At 36.4% G+C, this 21873-nt stretch overlaps 1 protein-coding gene across 1 annotated transcript in view; it reads right to left on the reverse strand.

Moving 5' to 3' along the window:
• LOC144440220 (metabotropic glutamate receptor 8-like) overlaps positions 1 to 5749 on the reverse strand; it is a 51570-nt gene extending 45821 nt beyond the window's left edge. Inside the window, exon 1 of the mRNA XM_078129540.1 lies at positions 5348 to 5749. Coding sequence (XP_077985666.1) covers positions 5348 to 5749 — 402 coding nt within the window. The remainder of the gene's footprint in view (positions 1 to 5347) is intronic.
• Positions 5750 to 21873: the final 16124 nt, after the last annotated feature.

Here is a 21873-nt window from a genome sequence, read left to right on the forward strand (position 1 = left end):
AACCCCTAGACCGGCATTCAAATCGAAAATTAGATGAAGACTTCGTGCGATGTAAATGACGAAAGAAAACCACTGGGGTCTCTATCTGTTCATGGGTAGATAAGAAAGAGTTCAATTCACGCAAAAAATAAACTCCACCTTTGACCCTTCCCAGTGGTAAATATTATACCTAAAATATAATATTCCCTGTTAACAAGAAGGAAATCTTTCCGCTTATTAGCGCTTGGGCAGATGTATATTTGTACATACTTCTAGATTCCTGTGTATTGTTTAATTTTAACTCATTACTGTGACTCATTTTAAAACTTATAGAAACTCTGCATGAGTCGTGATGGAAGTCGATTGATGTGCTTATTCAAACACTTGATAGCTATTATTACTGCAGGGTATTTTAACTACATCTGTTTTTCAATTCTCCAACTAGAATTACTAACCCCTAGCTGTTTCATCGTATTCAACCTCGATGTCTTTGTCTTGTTCACGATCTACGAATAGTTAAGACGTGAGATCTAAGCTACGTGCTACATCTATCTTAAATTGTCATGTACAAGCGTTTCGTCTTACTTCTTTGCTACAATATCGTTCTGTACTTCGACACAACCTTTTACAATCTGCGCAGAAAGCCGGCTAGCTTTTCTTACTGATAATTACACTGTTCAACATTCCTTGTAACTCATCGACCCGTGACACTTCACAAACCGATCCTGTTGTCGTTTATCCACAGGCAGTCTCAAGTGTCTAATTTGTGCATGAAGCAAGACGCGTTTTTAGACAGAGGGAGATGTTCAGACGTGTGCAGCTTTTAATATGAATGTAATAATTAGCATAGTTGCAGCGAACCACTGAAAGCAAAGTATAGAAATAGTGTTATTCATAGTCATACTCTAATGTCATTCTTATTAATATCTATCTTACTTGCTTCCTACACAAATAAACGACCTTCGAGTTGTCTGACCATCTTCCAACTTTAGACTGCCCATCGGATAGCCACGATTACTACCAGTATCATACAAAACTATCATACAATATATGTATTGGTCGATCAATTGCAAACTATCAGGTACATGTAATGGGTACAAAAACACGAATATCGTGTACAAAAAGTTTATTGCTTTACACGCATCACGCATGCACATGCATGCACACACACACACACACACACACACACACACACACACACACACACACACACACTGATGTAGAACAAATACAGAACCAACGGGTGTGGACGCAATATGGCCAATACCGTGGACAAATGGGTCAAGTCTAGACAAGATAGCCTTAGCAACTCCACCGTGACCGGACGCAAAACAAAAGTAATTATTTTATGCCCCTAAAGCCGGTAATTCGTCGAATAACCACACGAGGAGTAGCATAGAAATACCGTGATTACGCCTATAGCTATGGGTGGGAGACACCCTAGAGAGACAGTGAAGTTATTTCGAAGTGACTGGGGTGCTATCACAATGAATACATGTATCGCAAAATCTACTAGTTTGATTTAACACTACCTTTTTTCAGACACCTCGTGGTTATTGGTACGAGCGAAGCATTTCTTTGAGAGAAAACAAAGTAATGTAGATGTAGACATACTGGAATGACTGTTTTAGCTTCATTTAACATTAGCACTATCCCCCCCCACACACACATACATACATACATACATACATACATACATACATACATACATACATACATACATACATACTCACATACAATCATCTTGTGCCATGTGCATTCTTGAGTCTGATCCCATACGAAATTGAGGAAAATTAAGAAAAAACCGACATTCATTATTGCATTCACGTTATAAATGAATGCTTTCATACATACTGTGATTTCAGTTTGAGTCATATCCAGTACATTTCTAGACACGCATAGCATATAGGTGAGCCTCGCTTTGCACATTATGCCAGTAAAGTCCCTGCTATTTGTGTTATTTTTGGTATTTCAATTAAACTTTATGTTACTGTTGTATGAAAAGTTCAATTATCATTTACGGCTATTTCCTTTCATTGAGTCCGTTGCTGAAGTTAAGTTGCTATCACGCTAGAAGATTCCAACACTGGCCTTAGCTCCGAGGGACTATCCTCCAAAAAAAATGACTTGAAACTTGATATAATATCCTTCGAAACCATTGAAACCTTTTTTTATATAGTTTCTCAATAACAAAATTACTTCGTATGTTCTAGTGTATAACCGTCGGCAGTGACGAATCAGCGATATCGCTACATGCATTGACAAAACAAACAACTCTGGCAGACTATTTAGATATAGACCAGCAAAGTACCATGTTGTTATTGCTAGTACGATATAGAATAACTGTACAAGAATACGAATATATATGAGAAACAATTTATGGCGAGACCATGACCGGATTTGGGTCCTTACGATGTGCTCGTGCGTGAAATTCCACATAAATATCCATATTGAACATCAATCTCGTCATCCATTTTCACTACTTTTGACAATTTTGATGTGTCCAATTTATTCAGATTATCTGTCGGTAACTGTTTCGACGGAATGAAACTGTTGAAAATTGATTACTCTCAATCAATCGTTGTACTTTGTATTGACGCCTTGGTTAATTGGACTCACTGCACGTACGTCATTAAAAGTGTATTTACTCTCGTAATTAATGGGCAAAATGCAGTGATACGAGTGGATTTGGTGTAAATAAAGCGGTGCGATGTGAAACGGAGATCTGGCCGTGAATTCAGTGTTTTCAATGCTCGGTCACAAACTGTGCGTGATCATTCTAAAGACGTGTGAGCTGGTGTAACCTATACCGCCTAAAATGGAACAATGTATTAATAAACTTAGAAAGCTATGCGCATGAAGAGAAAGGTTGACATGCGTCACTGGAATGTTGTCTATTACTAACTGTACCCTTGTCATGGCGTAGTAATATCACGGCTTATTAGGACGGCATGCAAAGTACACATGCCAAACAACTCCATTCATTATGTCAATGCCAATACGTGTACGAAAGTCGAGGATTCCGACAGACAGACGGAATTCTTCCTATTCCCTCAATCGACTAACATTTGACCTCGATATGAGATATACGGCGATGCGTTTCGCTTTACTCTCAATAATGTTCATTCAGTTCTGTGACGTCTAACCTTCTCTTAAATGCAATGACTGTATGACATGTGCTCAAACATGTAAGTCATTCCACGTTGCTTCATTTCTTTTAAGTACTATGTTGTAATTTCGTATTCAATTTTAAGTTTGCCATTTCAATTTAACATTGCAACCTATTTATCGTCCATATGTTTTGAAGGAGTCTTATCTGTGCCTAGTTCATCGCTAGCTAGATCAAAGTACTGATAATACAGACTGCATCTCTGATAACGACTTCATTCTTTTCTTAGCCTCGGGTCTTATTTTCTACTTGTACACTAAATTCATAGATGACTAGATCTCGGCATTCTCCAGATTCATAATATAAGTCAGTGTAGATTGGTACATTTTTTTTTTCATTTCCGTACTTTCTTCGACTTTCACTATTTTACGTTCTTTCGCGTATCATTTATCACACATCAATGAGCAAGCTTGATTAAGTTTTCTCTTGTCACCAGTTCATTGTCCATGTTTCTTTTAAATTACTTCATGAAATAAACCTCTTGGTTTTCATTATTTGCGTGTTTTAAGGTTGTTTTTTTGAAGTATTCTTTTGTGTGAATATTTGAGGTGAGGAACTGAGTTCTGTTTTTCTATCTTCGGTTCATCATTTATTTTTCTCCGTTTCTTTCCCATGGTTAATTGTTCGATCGTACGTCTCATATCGATGGAGTTAAGAACTAGTAGTACGTGCATTTGCTTGAAAGTTGAAGGATGTGGATGGTTTTGTATTTTATGAATATTAGTATTATTGCTTTAATTTCAGTAAATTCTGGTCGACATGCGTTGTAACTATTCCACTCGTCCATTTCCCTTTTCCTTCGCGTCTTCCATTTTACATGTCAAAGATTGTGCTATTTCTTAGAACAGTTAACTTTATATTTTGAGGTTCGCCTTCCTTAAATTATATACTACGCATTTAGAATGCTCGTGTAGGTATGAATACTAATACTTTAAAATGTAGCTTCACTGAATTTACAAATCTATTTTGCGAGTACACACCACCTACCTTAACTATATATAATGTATATATATGCATATTATTTATGTAATATATATATATATATATATATATATATATATATATATATATATATATATATATATATATATATATATATATATATATATATATATATATAGGTATATAACAGGACGAGAGCTAGTCAAGCTTATTTGGCAACATTTTGAGTTCAGTTTTGTTCAGACCGACCATTTTCCATTTTTCTACAAGCTACTGTAAGAAGGGCAAGTACAATTAAATGTTCTGTGTGTAAATCTCTTCAATTCTTCAATTCCCTCGCCTTTGTTCCCTTTGCTTAATCGCGCGAACATTCACTTCGCCAAGACATAGCATATAGCATACAATGTAAATATGGCTATTACTGCATACCCTATAGGGCAATAATTTAGAAGATTTGTGAGACAAAGTTTAAAGTGTGTCTAACCCTAACAACGTTGTTTTAAATCTTTAGATTGAGTAATTACGAAAGGTCACGAAAGGTCACGGAGAGCAGCGACTGTATTGGCTGTGAGGTCGTAAGTGTTAGGGATGTAAAGATAACGGTGTATCTAAGTAACTACGAGTTGTTGCAAACTTTGAAAGTCACACTTCTTGATAAGACTACCTTACAGAGTTAACTACTAGGTGTAGTAGCATAACATACTTCATCCAAAGACTATAATTCTTACGGTGAAGAAGTGCGTAGATTCGATGAAAACATTACATTCTCTCAGCATATCAAACTTACGCGTAATAATGCAATGCAATGTATCACGGCTGGACTTTTAATCATTTTGCTAAAACATCTAAGTACGTAAACAGTATGGTCGCGTATAGCAGTGTCTATTTCCAAACAGTACGGAATACTGTGTAATCATTTGAGAATTACATTCTCCATGTCACACATACAAGTTAACAGGAAGGCTGTGGTGCGTGTATGTATTCACTGTGTCATAGGCTCTTTTTTTTCCAAACAGATGTACATGTACTTAACATTGCATTGCTATACAGCTATGATCTAGCATTGTAGTGTTATTTGATTGGCGACCTCACTTGTTTGTTCAGTTGAGATAGGTGACGGCTGGCTTTGTTGACAATCAATATATGGACTATCACCATTGTGTACATGACAAGTATAATATCCAAAAGGAGAAACGAAATTCACACTCTTAAAATTGAGAATTTTTATGGGAAATAAAATGAACTGCGATTGCCTACCTGGAATAAACCTAATATGTTAGCCACCATGACGGAAACTGAGCTGGATGACGCCCCGGCGACTCCAACAACTGGCTGGGGTGGACTGTACATGGGATCGCTTCCATTCGGACATTGGACATTTTCCAAATCCACGTGGCCCATTTTTGGTCCTACAAACTGCATAGCTTGTTCCAAAGCAAGTGTATCACGGGAACAGGTGTCCAGAATGTGTGTACCAATAGTAATATTTGGAAGGAGACTATCATCAGCGTTAATTTTATCTACAGCGTATAACATTGCTTCCATACGCTGGATTCCTTGATCTTCCTTGACGTTACCACACGGTGTACCCCTACCAGGACTGTGTACTGGAAATAAACCACCGAGTATTACATCGCCAGGTACGCGAACAGATGCCATATCTCCGGCTACACAAGATACTAAACCATCAAGGAAAACAAAGAATAAAAACACCGTGGCAGGTTCAAACATTGACTCTCTGTTTCTTCTCTCGAAATATTTTGTAAAAAGCATGGTTTTTTCACATGTGTACACTATACACTGTTAAGTTTGACGAGATGAAAAATCGTGTTTCTCAAATCAAAGAAGTACCCCCAACTCACTGGCTACTGACTCATATTGAAAGATCATTGAACAACTTGAACACTGGTACGAATGTTTACACGTGCATCTCTAGGCCTTCTCATGTAAACTGACAATGTTTCCGTCCGCTCAATGTGAAACACAGTAGAAACTGTTAACTGACGATTTAGCCTTCTTCAGTGGTTTGACTAAATAGACGAACAGGTTTGTGACAGAATTTCACAAAATATATTCGGATCTCCAATATCAGCAAAATAAGCGGCTAGTACAATTCAAATGAAAGTCGTGTCTGAGGTTGTATTATCTCTTGACGTGAGTACGCGTCTTGATGGCAATGATGTCGTAAGCAGAATCCCTTGACCGATGTCAATCTTCCAACCTTGCACAGTACCAAATATATCATCAACAACTAGGCTTCACTTGATAAGCAGTTCAATATTCAAGCCTAGTTTAACGCGAACGCCCGCGTTGGTTCGAGGTTCATGCCTGTTAACTGTATCGAATAGAAGAAATGCTGTGCACTGCTTTCATAGGGCCGTCAGAGTGGTGATATTGCGCACTTGAATACCCCATATAGCAGAACACATTATGTATTAGGTGAAGTTTGAGCTGCTACCATACAGCAATGCAAACATGAATTATTATATGTCTGTCCAGCACTTTTCTAATTATTTACGTATGAAAATGGCTTTTCAAAGATTGGACTATTGGCAATTAGCCCAGTGATAGCCACCCCAGGGCTGAATTCAACGGAACCGAATTAAACCAACCGATATTGCGTCCTGTGTAATTGTAACACTATTGATCTGTGAATGAAAGTCTCTTATCGAGATTTATCGGCAAAATAAGCTAAAAGCACGTCATAGCCTCGTTTTTATATACAATTGACGAATGCGCTGGAGAATTTCTAACCATCTATTTCAGCGATGATGCGATCTGGTAGCTACACACAAAAAGAGTACTAAGTGAAATACCACAATGGGTGCACATTCTCGCGCTAATTTTGAATAGATAAAATTGGGGTTTCATGGTAGCACGTGGTTACTGGAGAGGACAACATTGTTGTGGTATTATGGAACAGATTTAGTGCTTGAAAACCCGTCGTATTATGGTTTCTTCGCTTTAATATTATAATTGAGTGACATGCATGAGGCAGTTTTGAGTGTCCATGGTGATGATATTACAGTGTGAACTCACTGCTTGTAAAGTTTTTGGAATTATAAGCTATCGAAGCATACAAACATTTGGCAATTTTGCGCAAATTTTGCCTTTTCAAAAGGGCACCAATTTTTTTTTTAAATGATTTTTACTTGGAATTCCTGGTGACTGTGTTCTTGTTGAGATGCTCTGCTTGTGACCTTTTCCCTAAAATCAATAAATTCGCTGACCTTTTTTAGTATCCCCTTCACCTTAGGGTGGTATTACGTAACTGTTACTAGATATTTGCACAAAATTTGTATGTTTTTGTTTTTTGTCGTCTAACATATCTTAGACTAATTTTTGCGAACAGAAATATTTTTCGGAAATTTTTTTCATTTGTACCATTCAGGAATGATATATCTGACGTACTACGATGGAAGTACGTACTATACTAGTCCATGACAAATCAAACCGAGTAATGGGTTTACAATTACTACATGTTGTAAGTAGAACTAGAATAACGAATATGAAGATAACCATGTAGTAACCAAGTATCTGGTATTAGAAACTTCGAGACTACAGGTTTGAATTATCATAGCCTGAGTGATTAGCACCATGGCCAAGCATCGACCTACTCCCCGCAACTCATTTCCTCCTAGATAATCGGTTGGTCATCAGAAATAATTGATGAATTATTTGCCATGACCTCCTATGACCCGTCTCTAATACATGTATTTCATAAGTAATGAACACTCGAATAACTCAAAATGGTCATTCACCTTTTGGAAATCGTGAATTTTCTACATATTTGACGGTTATTGAACATTTACTGTGGTGGCAGTACTGTGGTTATTGACTTACTGTTTAGTTTTGAATAGTCGAGTCTGACCGTTTGGTGAACCTGTAAAACTGGTGCTGAAATGAAAAATATTGACATTTTTTTCGTAATATAGAACGTGTTTAACGAATTGAAAACTTTTGACGTATTCCTTTATGCTTCATGATACTTTGACAGGTGTACATGTTTCCATATTTTATCAATTGATTTCTGCCATTTCAACCTTCGATATGTATAATACCGTAGAGATTTTAAGGCATTTTATAAGTATAAATCACTTTCCTACTATCTGGGATTGAGTTTCAAAATAGAGTATGCCGTTTGTGTAATCATCACATCAAGCCAAAACGCAATGTAAAGAAATTTGATGTGTGGGAAATTTGAATTTTCTATATCGGAGAAGAGACAAAATAAATGAAGAACAAAACCATTACGTTTTAATTCAAGACGCGTGTCTGACACCCCAACAATGTGTTATTTCTGTCCTAGTAAGCCTTCCCGGCGGCCCACAACTTCACCAGTCTACGTAAGAAAAACAGCGAATGGAATGATTGGTTTTATTTACATGTATGTGCACTGTTCGTGTTATTACTATGGTCAGTAACGTTCTGTCAAACGTAATGACGGCAAGACTGGAGGAGATTATAAACGTTGTGGCTCTACTCTTGCCAAGTGCAAGTATGACTCAACGAAGTTCGAATAAAAAAATTCAGCACCTTGTAATTGAATCATTTTATACCGTTTATACAGAACAAGTAAATTTACTCAACTGTATTTGATTCCCATTCCTTTTACAAGCTTGGTCAGAAAGAGTAAAATTAGAACAAGTTGTTTTTATATGTTTCCTTAGCAACGGCACATTTTTGCCGGTGTACCAGACACCATTAGAACGTACGGAATGTAAGCTATTAAATGATTGGCATATATTGTATCACGGAGCGCCTCCAAAGGGCAACCTGGCCGTTCGTTCAGCTAAACGCGTGTGTCATCCGTTATCATGGCTCGCCATCATCATCGATAAAGTGGAGTGATGCGATATCATTATCTTTAGAAGCCTTTGGTTTATCAAATTATCGCAACTTCAAAAATGAAATGGAAGGCCCTTTCTTTCAAGGCCAGTATGTATGCTTCCAAATCTTGGCGTTACCTAGGTAACAGTTTCACTGTCCTATTTAACTCTTCTAACAGTCTACGTTTATGGTACCCTTTGCCACATACACGCGTGATTTTCCTAACCTTAAGAAATGCGCCTACATTGTTCACTAATGCATTACAATACCAAATGCGACGTTGCTTACTATGATGGTGCCAATTATGTCTAAACCCTACATTCATTGACGTAGTCAATAACCAACCTGTCTTTTCTTAACCCTTTTGAAGTGTTTTCATCATGACTGCTCTACCCCATTGACTGCATTATATAACCATATACGCATCGGTCTCTGTTGAACACGCTTGCCTATTCAATGCATCAAAGTCTTACCATCGTCCTCTCCTGTATTTCATAAATTAGTCAATACCTCATTTACACAATTCCAATACAAAATACACCAACCCCCATAGTCTGATCAAAGCTAACATTTACCTTAAAACCAACCCTCGCCCTACCATTCAACCATTTCTGCCTTTAGTTTGATTCTTAGGCTGGGGTCAGAATTTGCGGAGGGGGGAAAGAGAAATTGGGGATGAAAAGAATTGAGGGTTCAAGGGGGTGGGGCATGAAAATTCTGAAAGTCTGAAAGGGGGGCGAAATATTTTGCTCATGATTTGAACCAAATTAAACATCAGGAGCAGTCGTTTACAGAACAACACCCTTTCAACACCCTCCCCACTAACAACCATAGGGGATGCTGTTTCTGCCCAAAATCAAGAATGAAAGACAAAAACCTGCAGACTAAGTATTTCCAAGTACACTGGTTACAGTCCAATGGACTGATGGACTGTGGTGAGACATTTTTTGCAAAGCCCACATATATTTGTAAAGAAATCTCTCATTGTTATGTATGGACGCTGAAGTTGATTTCCATTGTTATTTTAATGTAGTGTACCATACTGAACATCTCTGAAGTGGGGAGGGGGGGGGTTACTGTATAATTACACGTTAGAATATGTGTAGCCGGGGGGAGGCTACGAAAATTCTTGGGTTCATTGCGGGAGGGGGGGCATGAATTTTTTTGAGAGCGTGAAGGGGAGGGGGGACTGAGAATTTTTTTTCGCCCCAACCCTACACACACCAACTACTAGTGCTGCATTTAAACTGTGCATACTACCATACCTTAATGTGGCGCCTTTCTGTTTCAAATCCAGTCCTGCAACTATTCATCCGTGTAAACATTCATGACATATTCATCTTTCCTGTCACGAACCCAACGAACAAACTCTGTATACCATGGAGAAATCTAACTAAACATTACGTACCATCCACAACATCTCATCCTCAACATCTATCGATACAACTTAAACCAAATGCACAAAATATCATTCACTGTCTGCTATTAATGGGTCTTAACCTATATATAACCAGTTTCCACATTTTCCCCTCCCAAGCCTAAACCCTTACAAACATGCATTGAAATGATGTCAGTCATGCCTACCCTATATACAACCTAAACCAATCTCAAATTTCCTGTTATTAGGAAGTTACTATTGTGTTGCCATGGGTACAACTTTTCGCTCTAGAACAGTGTTTTGGAATTCGACCTGTGCTTTATCACCTGTCAGACAAGAAAATAGATTTACACTCTAGGTAAGTGTATTGTAAAGTGATAGTTGTACGGCGGTTACTTTGATCTTAGAATGCAACAAAATTTATCTGAACTAGTGCAATCCACATCATCCTAAGCTTACCGGCTAAGTCAGCCACAAAGTGACTTGTTCTATTAGGTTCCATTAAGTCCATTGCTTTGTCACAACTCTATCTTCTAACGGAACTTTGGAAAATGGCCCTGAAGAAAGATTGTCAACAGTGCGAAGCGTATTTGTGTACAATATGCAGGTATATATGGTACAAGACATCACAAACATTTCAAACACCCTTTTAATTTCCTACGTCGTTTTAGTATTTTCTACACGTTGGTTATTCCTTTTGTTTCTTTTTATGTTTTCTTTTGAGTTTTCTTTATAATCAATCTAGTTAATAACTAATGAACAATACATTTAAGAACTGACAAGCCTATGCATAGAGTCTAAAGAAACGTGGGACATGTTCAGCATAATACACACAGCGAGACAGCAATCTACCATTTCATTATTTTTGTGCTTTGGTTCTCAGCAAATACACCTTAAGTTTGCACATTTCAAGACAAGCTCATAATGAAATGTAGACACGCCCAAGCAATCACAATAGAGGGATAACTATGGGTTGGTATGATACATTATCTTATAAAGCTCTTACAGTATACCTTTAATTATTTGCTTCCTGGTATGTCAGCGTTGCTAAGCTTTGCTTTCTCACAAATGAGAGGAAGGTCAAATTTATTGATAATGGATAGTATTTGTTATCATTAGGTAAACCTTGATATACTAAAAGTATCTATGATATGCGGTCGTAGCATTGCAAACATGCTTTTATGATTGTACGAAGGCCAAATGTAACTAGCTTAAAGTTATATTTTCAACCCTCGCGTTTACATATACTGAAAGTGATAAATACTGAAAAACGAAACTACTTATCGCGAGTATAAATATCAACATAATAAACACAGACGTACATATTACATGCATGCATGCATGCAATACATACATACATACATACATACTTACGTACGTACGTACGTACGTACGTACGTACGTACGTACATACATACATACATACATACATACAGACAGACAGACAGACAGACAGACAGACAGACAGACAGACAGACAGACATACATACATACATACATACATACATACATACATACATACATGCATGTGTGTATCTTGTATATTCATAACTGAAAACGTCAATCTTTCGCTTTCAGCCGAATGTCTTTCATAAAAAGGGTTTTTCATAAAGACATATACTTAAATGTTGACAATATAATATGTAGTACAAAAAGTCGACATTGCTGGCATTTTATAATGCACGTCATCTTGGGGGCATGCTGTATGCAATTCAAGGTTTCTTTGATTTGCTTGGCTTATGATTTATTGTCAATTTTAGTCTCCTTTAGATCGCCTAGTCTTTGTGAATTTCCTAGTATAATACATCACTTTAGGAAAGCTGCTAAGTGAACCATTGAGACATTCAATCACCATCAGTTTTCACCTCGTCCAGCTTAATAGCCAGGATAGCAATAGAAGAACGTGTCCAATGTTGCCATCATTGTAACACCGATACTGCTCAGAGGGAATAGAAATTCATTCTACATTTCATATTTATGAAGATAAGTTACCGTCTCAAGTTAAATCGTAACTCTCAATTGAGTGACTACGAAGTGAGTTTACTGCCCTTATACACGCGATCACTTTGACCGCGGTCACCCGACAACAGTACACTCTAGATTAGGTGAAAGGTCATATCCGAGACCACCATATAAGGTTATTATCCACTACCAAGGCTGAAGAACGTTATCGAATTGCTATTCCTGCTTCTTGTGACATCTCCTCTTTCTAGTCAACACAATCACTTCTGTGTGATCTGTGTTAGTTGATGACATGTTTGGCGATGTAGCCTAATACTGTTATTGTCTCCTTTCGTCTCTAGTGATCTGCAATTACTGTATTAAAGGCAGACAACACAGCATATTTATAATTTGAATTTGAATTTGAATCTTCAAATCATTCATGTTTCTTCGAAGGCCTTCAATGTTCCTAAACCTGAAATCTATATTTATCCTGTAGTGACTGTCCTAATATTCAACATTCGCACGGTACAAAATCAAAGTCTGTATATTTTGGATAAGAGCATAAATTCTGTCACATGCCTTCTTACCACTCAATATACGAGATTACCTATACCTTGTATATAATATGTATGCATATTATGCAGCATTGAGATATGTATGTCACGTGGTATTATGACCTGATTAAGGGGAAGAGATGTGTGCAAATACTTTGGTATAAACAAGTTTCTGAAAAATGTAGCGATAATACAAATTAATTTTTTCAGCATCGCAAAGATTGTGTAACACAAAGGAGGAAGCTAGCCTCCACTCTTGGTTTTCTCTACCCAATCGACAAAAGGGATAGTATAATCCACTAGTACTCACGGTAAAAACATCAATGAAGCCTTTTAGTCCTACTAAGGAGTCGACTAAAAGTTGTACTAAAAGTTGTGTCAGTCAATCTTCTTTTTTTTTTTGCCTTTGAATAAAGAATTAGTAATCATTTAGTCTGAAATATACTAGTTTTGTATTTGGACACCTAAACCCGACATCGATGTCAATATGCAATCATTCGCGATCAATTTCAGGTGGCCTTTGAATACGAAAACAGTTTTGGCACACAAATGAAGAAAAACTACGATTTCAAGGTAATTCTACGACCTACACGATAAGATCCAAACCGAATGCCTCTCGTATAAGGTCTTGAACAGTGTTAACTATATGTCGATAACAAATGTGTGTACCAAATTTCATTACAATCAGCCCATTTAAGTAAAAAGATACATTAATTTTTGTTTAAATTTTTTCAGTTACTTATAAACAGGCATTGTGCCTGTTAATTGGAGGTTTGTTTCATCGGAAGTTAGTGTTGCTGTTGTGACAAATTAAATTCTTGAGCAAAAGCTTGGTTTTGAATGCGGCCTCATGTATAATACACTGATTTACTCAGACATAGACCTATATATGGTAGTGCTCATTAAGTATTCAATATCGAGGCTCAAGCTAATTCATAAACGTTCAGTGACAGTAATCGCCAAGTATTATGTCACGGCGTGCCTCGTAAGTTAAAATTTGCTCATGCATGTAGACATGCAGAATTAAACTGTCACTGTAATACCAAATGGTATGTTCATTAGGTTGATTAGTATGCACACTCTTCAATCCAATCATGTGACCCAAATTGTACGCTCTGAGAAAGTTTCATATCAATGTATTCTAGATATACAGGGGAATTATGAGAAAATGGCAACATCATGCGGTAACTAGACACATTCGTATGCGTGAATATCAAAACTTAGTCATGTGTCAGTTGACCGAAATAGCTATAGCAAGTGTTAGGTTTGTCAGAACAGGATCATTAACAATGTTTGGCAAGAAATGCTAGTAATACTACTTATGGCATTGCGCGGATTTTGCTCAAGTCAGTAAATTTGGTACCTGTAACAAATGTGTGTACCAAATTTCATTACAATCAGCCCAATCATTTTTGAGATATCATGGACACAGGCAGTTGGAAACAGACAAGCATCATTCCATTACCCTCTTCTTACGAAATGTTAAAATGACCCCTCGTCTCAAATATTGGCAACTAACATCTGCACATAGACTTGTTATCTCACATGTCCATAGAACACAAATTAATTCTTAGTGCGTACGTGAGTTAGCATTACCTAAACAAATTTTAGTTAATTTTCTCGAATGTGTTAATTTGTTCAGTTATGTAACAAACACTTATAAACCTTTTTCATATTCAATATTATAGTGATCCAGACACAATGAAATCACTAATGTAGTCATGCTATAAGTTCCTTGGCAAGCATCTACGGGCTCTTTTATGTTGCATACGAACAAACAAACTAAGTTATGGCATATCGATACAGATTGATTTTACTAAAGGGATACTAGAATGAGTTTGAGTTACACAGTGATTGTAAAACATTACTTCACAGCAATGCATCAAAGGATTGTCCTGTTTCGATGATAAATAGACTGAACTTTGTGACTAGCAAGTGATTTAAAATGCCGTAAGTTCTCAATACCACTTAATCTTTTGGCATCCAATGACATGGGAGACGTAGATAATAGGTTGTATATTTACCATGGTTTTACTACTCGAGATAATTTTCTGGGTTATATTCCTCGCCTGTGGCTTGTAATGATGTCAGAAACCAGATATAAACCCATAAACTCTACTCGAAATGCGTCTCGTACTGTTGTATATATTGTGACTATTTCGATAACAAATGCATTTAGTATGATAATGCATGACTTTTTATCTTGAAGATGGTCAAGTCGTACATACTAAAATTTATTATACCAGTTACAATATTTTGGAAATTTCCATGTATATCACGGAAATAAAAGTAAGCTGACCATAGACCTGCTTTGTGAGCCATACAATTCGTGAGAACTATTAAGTAAAAGTTTGGTTATATACCTACTCATTAGCATATCTTGGCTAATTTTGAACAAGTTTATTGTGCACCTAAAGTCCTGTTTTGGGAATTAAACAAATGAAACGAAACTTATAACTATGTGCGTTATCTTGGTAGAATAATTATTCATATTTGATAACTCGGCCTGTAACCTTGACCTTCACCTTCAAGGTCATATGGCCAAATTTGTTCTGTGCAGCACTATGTCTCTATCATACACCATCCGATTTAACTACACGTGACATGAAGGTAAGTAATGTAGGTAACAATTGCACGTCTGTTTCCTGGCTTTTTTCCATGGCTGTTCCCCACAAATACTTTTAATGACTTCTATGTGACAATGATGACATGATGTAAAGGAAAATTGGTGGTAACATGTAAATACTACAATGTGTATGTGATATGCAAGGATTGATTGATTTGATTATAATCAGATGGTCAAAAGTACAAGATCAAAGTTTAAGGTCACACATTTGTATATATTTGTTATGTTATATTACCTTTAGACATGATTTACAAGAAATTGGCCACACGTAAATGCTACAAAGTGTCCATGATATGCAAGAAATGGCGTTGAAAGTTCACCCTGACAAGGTAAGGTCTTAGGTTGCGGAAGATAATATGGGGTAGGCTCTTGATTTGAGTCTCTGGGTACTACAATTTTTGAGTTATTCAGTTAATATTGATTTTTCGACCAGAAAGAGGGTCGCAATTTGGTCACATTTGTGTATGTTACAAACCAAATCGACGTGCATATGTCCAATAGGATACGTGACCTTTGTGCCTGGTTTGATAGAAATCGGATATTGCATAAATTAGGGAAATGACGTATTACAAACGCACGCACGGAGTTTTAAGCCTACCCACGACCGTGTTATATTATGTTTCAGTCAGGTTAGCTGCATCAATAAGTCCGCGAGATGATTGAGACCTACTAGTTGTCCTGAACAGGTTACTATTTAGATGGAAAATGCATAGGGCGAAATGTAGGTCGAAGGTGAAGGCCCACTAATCCTGATAGTTTGATAGAATAATGGGTGTCAAGTCAGGCCATGAGTATTAAAACAGGTGAGGTAAATGATGTCTCCAAAGGCAGCACAGCCTGACCTGCATGCAATGATTGCACCTGGCTGAATTTGAAATGGTCCATGACAATTGTATCAGCATAGTTTTTTAGCTTGCAGAACAGGTTTAAACCAGACTATTCAAATGAGACGGATTTAAAATATCTCTCTACACTTGCTGATCACGCCTCTACGCCAGCTTAGGTTCTTTCCGTCACGATATTGTACAGCAGCATTCCCAGCAAGCGACATTTTCCCCACTTTGTTTAAATAGTGCCTCATGCCTAGTAAACCTCTTCAGACTTGGTCTAGCTACAAATTAAATTCCTTAATGTGTTTTAATGTGTTTTCCTGAAAATCGGGTATTTAGTAAAACGCAAACGTGCTCAGGTTATTAAATACTATATCAACAATGTACAGCAGGACTAAGCATACAGACACTCGGTTTGAGCAGTCGTTGTCAGAAATTGTAAAAATGTAAATTCAATTTTAGCGTTTCCTTTAGTCTCGTTATAGTCACTTCATTACAGTTTGAAAAAAGTGCTTGAATGATGAATTAGCTATTCAGATACAGATTTACCTGAATTAATATTTTATGATGACTATTACATATATACGTATATAAAAATTATGTGGTAATCTATTGCTTCGATATTCCTAACCCAGCCAACGTTTTTATTTCACAAGCATTTTACAATGTAATAAATACATGAATTTATGCTCCGTTATACATTTTTGTAGCCAAAAGTTTCATTCATGAATTAGATGATATGTTTCAAATGTCTGTTTTGACAAGCTTCGTGATTTCCTTTCGGCATTGGCAAACTCGAGAATTCAGTTTGTTATAAAAGATATTGATACTAGACGAATGAAATCATCTCGGATTACATAGAGACGTATTTAAATGCGTAGCTTTAAATATATATCTTAGATTGGACAAGCATCTGTTTACCATTTAGTTGGCATTAAATGACAGATGAGTCATACAAACGAGGCTGCATATATTCGCGTATCCAATTGTGTTTAACTTCAATCAATACAGCTATTCCTAGATGGGCAGCTTATGGGGGATTAGTTATTGATTGATAGATTGATGGTATACAGACAATATTTATGATTGATGTAGTGAATTGGGGCTCGACTTTTGTTTCATTTATATGGATGAATTAAACTAATCATGCAACTATTTGCCATACACCTGAAAAGGATTTTGTTGCCTATTACCACAGGTCCTGTAGACGTTCAAATCGCAAAGTGATAGATGTAAATTTAGTCACAGTGCTTTGATTTATATATTCACATTGATATCACTAAGATATGTACTCTCTGATGATACATTTACCAGATCGATATTATTGTTAACGTAGAATCTGATTGGACAACTACCACTTTTTGGACACCAGCTAAACGGTACTTGTTGCACTGCCAAGCATAACAAAAACGACCATCATTGCTATGGTAGAAATGATACAACAAATCGAATTCATCACCATGGAAATGGGGAAGCGAGTAATTTGATATTACTTTTTGTCATAACTACTAGAGATGATACAAATCGTGGCGGTCTTATTTGAACTCAGTATATAATTTTGGGTGTCAAGGCTTTGCAATTTTTCGGATGTGAAATAGATTGCAGGAGGAGCCACGAGGAAGGACACTGCAATATATTTGACTCCACGGGCCGTCTTGTGTGACCTAGTTCTCGCAGCAAGACCTTAATTTGATCAACTGGTTTGGTAAAAAGGCTACTTCATAGAAAGCAACATTACATATAGTTTATCATATGCAGCTGTGAAATCTATTTAAGGGTTTTATGATAAACGGCCTGTAAATTAGTTTCCCTAGTGAATTTTTATCCCTGATGTGAAATAACAAATAAAGCAGCAAAACCGTAGTGGTATGTGGTATGTGTATATCATAACTTGTAAGATGTGGCCAACCTGCCACGCCACTTCCCATGTTTCATGTCACATGATTTATCTAATTCTGAGGTAAACTTAGTTTCCTCGAAAATACACATAAGAGAAATGTTGTCACGGTGTGGATAGCTAAGACGTCCTTAATATGGCCATATGGATGCGGTTTGGGTATTTATTTTGGAGTTTTAATTTATAAAACAATTTTATCATGGCTTGCTACTTGAAAAAATAAACTTTATAAGGTGAAACAGCATATGTAAAGTCCTTGTTTGTAACTCAATAAATTTCAAATAGATTATAAAATGTTTGTCATTGTATGTACAATAACAAACGGTTTACATTTTATTGTAGCTTTTTTCAATGTAATGATTTACAAACAGAGACCTGGTCTATGTTATTTAACATGGATTTATCAAGAAGGAAGCCATTTTAAAATTGTTTTATGAATAAAAAAAGTCAAAATAAATACCGATTCCTCATCCATATGGCCACTTTAAATAACATTCGGCTAAGCGAAATGTGGTGTTTTTGCTATCTTTACATCCACACAGTGTCAGTGGTTTCTTCACAACTCATTCATGTTATTTAATGACTATAATACCTCAAGAAAGTCATTCATTCACTCAATCATTTCAATCAGTATGTCCATCTCTCTCTCTCTCTCTCTCTCTCTCTCTCTCTCTATATATATATATATATATATATATATATATATATATATATATATATATATATATATCAGTATGTCCATCTCTCTCTCTCTCTCTCTATATATATATATATATATATATATATATATATATATATATATATATATATATCAGTCTATATATCTATCTGTCAAGTTTATGTGTTTACTAGTTATTATTGTTTATAGGATCAAAATTGTATATTTGTCGACTCCACTAAGTTTCGCCTTCTACCACTGTTCTAATTGATAGTGTATCCTTGCAATATCAATAGCCGTTTAGTACCATTGACACCGAGTACGTTTATTGGTGTCTAGAAATTCAATTGTCTCTGAGTATTTACCAAGAGATGTAGTCATATATCGGCAACTATACCATGTTCTACTTGACAACGAGTGTGAAGAATTTGCTATCAATTTGTATTGGTGACCAATCAAGTAATTAAATGAAAGGAAATAGTCACAGTAGGGGTACAAGTAAAATATGCGTGCCAACGCAGTCATTTTACCGGTTGTCATGGTGAACGCCTAATGTTATCGCTGTCTCATTCCTAGTAAGAAATTAACCTAGGTGACTGCAGTTTATTACCATTTTCAAGGTCGTACCAAATTATCAATCACTCCATGTGTTGTGACCGGTGTTGTTGTTGGCGGATAACGACTATGATTATAATGTGGCTTTGGTCTGTCTACCTAGAATAATCAAAAGGCAAAACAGTTCTATCCTAAGAATTCAGAGTTGAAGCTCTTTTGAGTTTATCTTCACAACTGTGATGTGGATATAGTAACTATGGTGACGAGAAATTATGATCACACTTCCCAGTGCAGGTACGTATACAAGAAATGCGAGAAAAGCACATTTCACCGTATCAGAACGATTGAGTTCCTTGAATAAATGAGTTATGTTATAGTTTGTTAGATGTTAATATGCAATGCAACCACGTTTTGAAGGGGAAAACATCTGCGTTATGTTATCTGTACATCAGGGGAAACGTTATATTGCACCGTTTTGTGATTTTAATTCAACAGAATATTGTAATGAAGAGATACGCTTTCTGTAGTTTAATATGACTAGTATTCAAGCATTACTTGAGTGACAATTTGAAAATAAAATCGTGAGTTGCCTCAAGTGTGGCCACATAAGTAGTTTTTTCGTTATGATACCGAAATGTCAATCTAAGCTGTAAAAACTCTTTTGAACTATGTCACTTTAATGGACCACATAAGTGATGATCTTTGGAGGAAATGATAGCAACCAATGTCAATTAGGATCCTGCTGCTCTCCATTGACGTAATCGACAGTTTACATAATGAATAATATTTAATGTAAAAACCGCTCACTGTGGACATTTGTTGGAAAATAGTGTCACTCCATTTAATGCGTTCCTTCATTTTACTCATCACAACCGTTCGTTCACCTTACACTGACACTGTATCTTTTGCCAACGTAAACCTTCTCAAGAGAGACTGTGGATTTTACGGCATCTCCATGGGTGGGTTGGGGTCAGTAAACGGCAAATTACAACGACCAAGACTAAATTGAAAGAAGTTGTCTGAAGATATCAATTTGCTTTGATAAGTGACAGGACGCTTCAGTATTTAAATTAATAGGAGTTTCAGATGTTATTAATTTGTATTGACAACATTCCAATTCTCGATTCACTTGGTGCAGACAGATTTGACAACGCGGTAAAACTTTTATTAGTTTGCCAACTGTCTCTAAGACACATAAAAATCCGCAATATTATACGGTGGAATTCTTTGCCATTTAACTTTTATTGAAAAGTATAATACCATGCTTTGAAATGCTAGCATCTGATTTTTGTTTGACGCAGCCGGATTTACTGCTAACCCCTGAAGTGTTCGTATTTTGTTTACGTTAAGCGAATTTCAAATAAGGTGTTTCTGTGAAAGGTAATGTAGATTTCAGTGATCGATCACTCGTATGTCAATTTGACATGCAGTGCAGTCAATTTCCTTGTCTAATCTGTCAAATGCTCGACGTAAATCCCTTGAAAGCAATACAAAATGGGCTACTTAAACTAAAATTGCTTGCGTTGACAACTTTTACTCCTGAATAAAATCAAATTTAGTAAGTCTGTTTCTGTAACACCGATGCACAAAGCAAAGCAAATTACACACCTCAAACGTTTCACACCTGAAACTCTTAGTTATATATGCCATATATGCCATTAACATTATAGGGTCCTATGGTTAGCTGCCATTTAAAAGGGGTTTGAACGTCAAATTGGGCTTTTCCGTTAAACTCATTTATTTGCAATGTGATTACGTATAGATGGGATACAGATGGAAGTATTGGATCTTTCACACCATGCCAGATTTGTATATAAGTGTTGGAGTATTGCGAGACGAAGAGGCAATGAATTCATCCTATCTAATTTGTAGAAGGCTATTTATGACACATTAAACAGCGCAACAGAGTCCCATGGGTTAGTATTACTTTTAAACAGAAAAAAAACAGAATCGGTATTTGAGAGATACAAGAACACTTCTCTTTTATTCTCTGTATCATGTTCTGTGCACGTGCTTATACTACAATATCATGTTCTGTGCACGTGCTTATCCTAAAATATCATGTTCTACGCACGTGATGATCCTAAAACTGGAGACGAGTAAAGAGAGATTTCCAGCTGAGAATCAAATGGAGCAAATTGAGACAATCGAGAATTTCTTTCTGATATCAAGTTCATTCAAGAATCCTCTTTGCACTATAATGACGTAATAAAAGTCTTTGATGCACCACACGTCATGACGTCATTGTCCACATTCCTCAATATTAAGGCTTCTTCGATTTGTCGGAATTGGGATGAAATAAAAATCGCCAGACATAGTTATTTCCAGTTGATAATAAATACGACGATCGCGGTTTTATGATTTAATTCCATTAAATTATTCCACTCGTCTGATTTGACATAAAAACACATTTGGACAATGAAAGTTTTCACTACCGTGACAATATCCATGCAAAGATGGAGATGGAAATCCCAAACCAAGAATTTGATTTTTTTTTTTTAAATTAAGATG

This window comes from Glandiceps talaboti, chromosome 1, assembly GCF_964340395.1.
Source record: "Glandiceps talaboti chromosome 1, keGlaTala1.1, whole genome shotgun sequence".
Lineage (NCBI taxonomy): Eukaryota > Metazoa > Hemichordata > Enteropneusta > Spengelidae > Glandiceps > Glandiceps talaboti.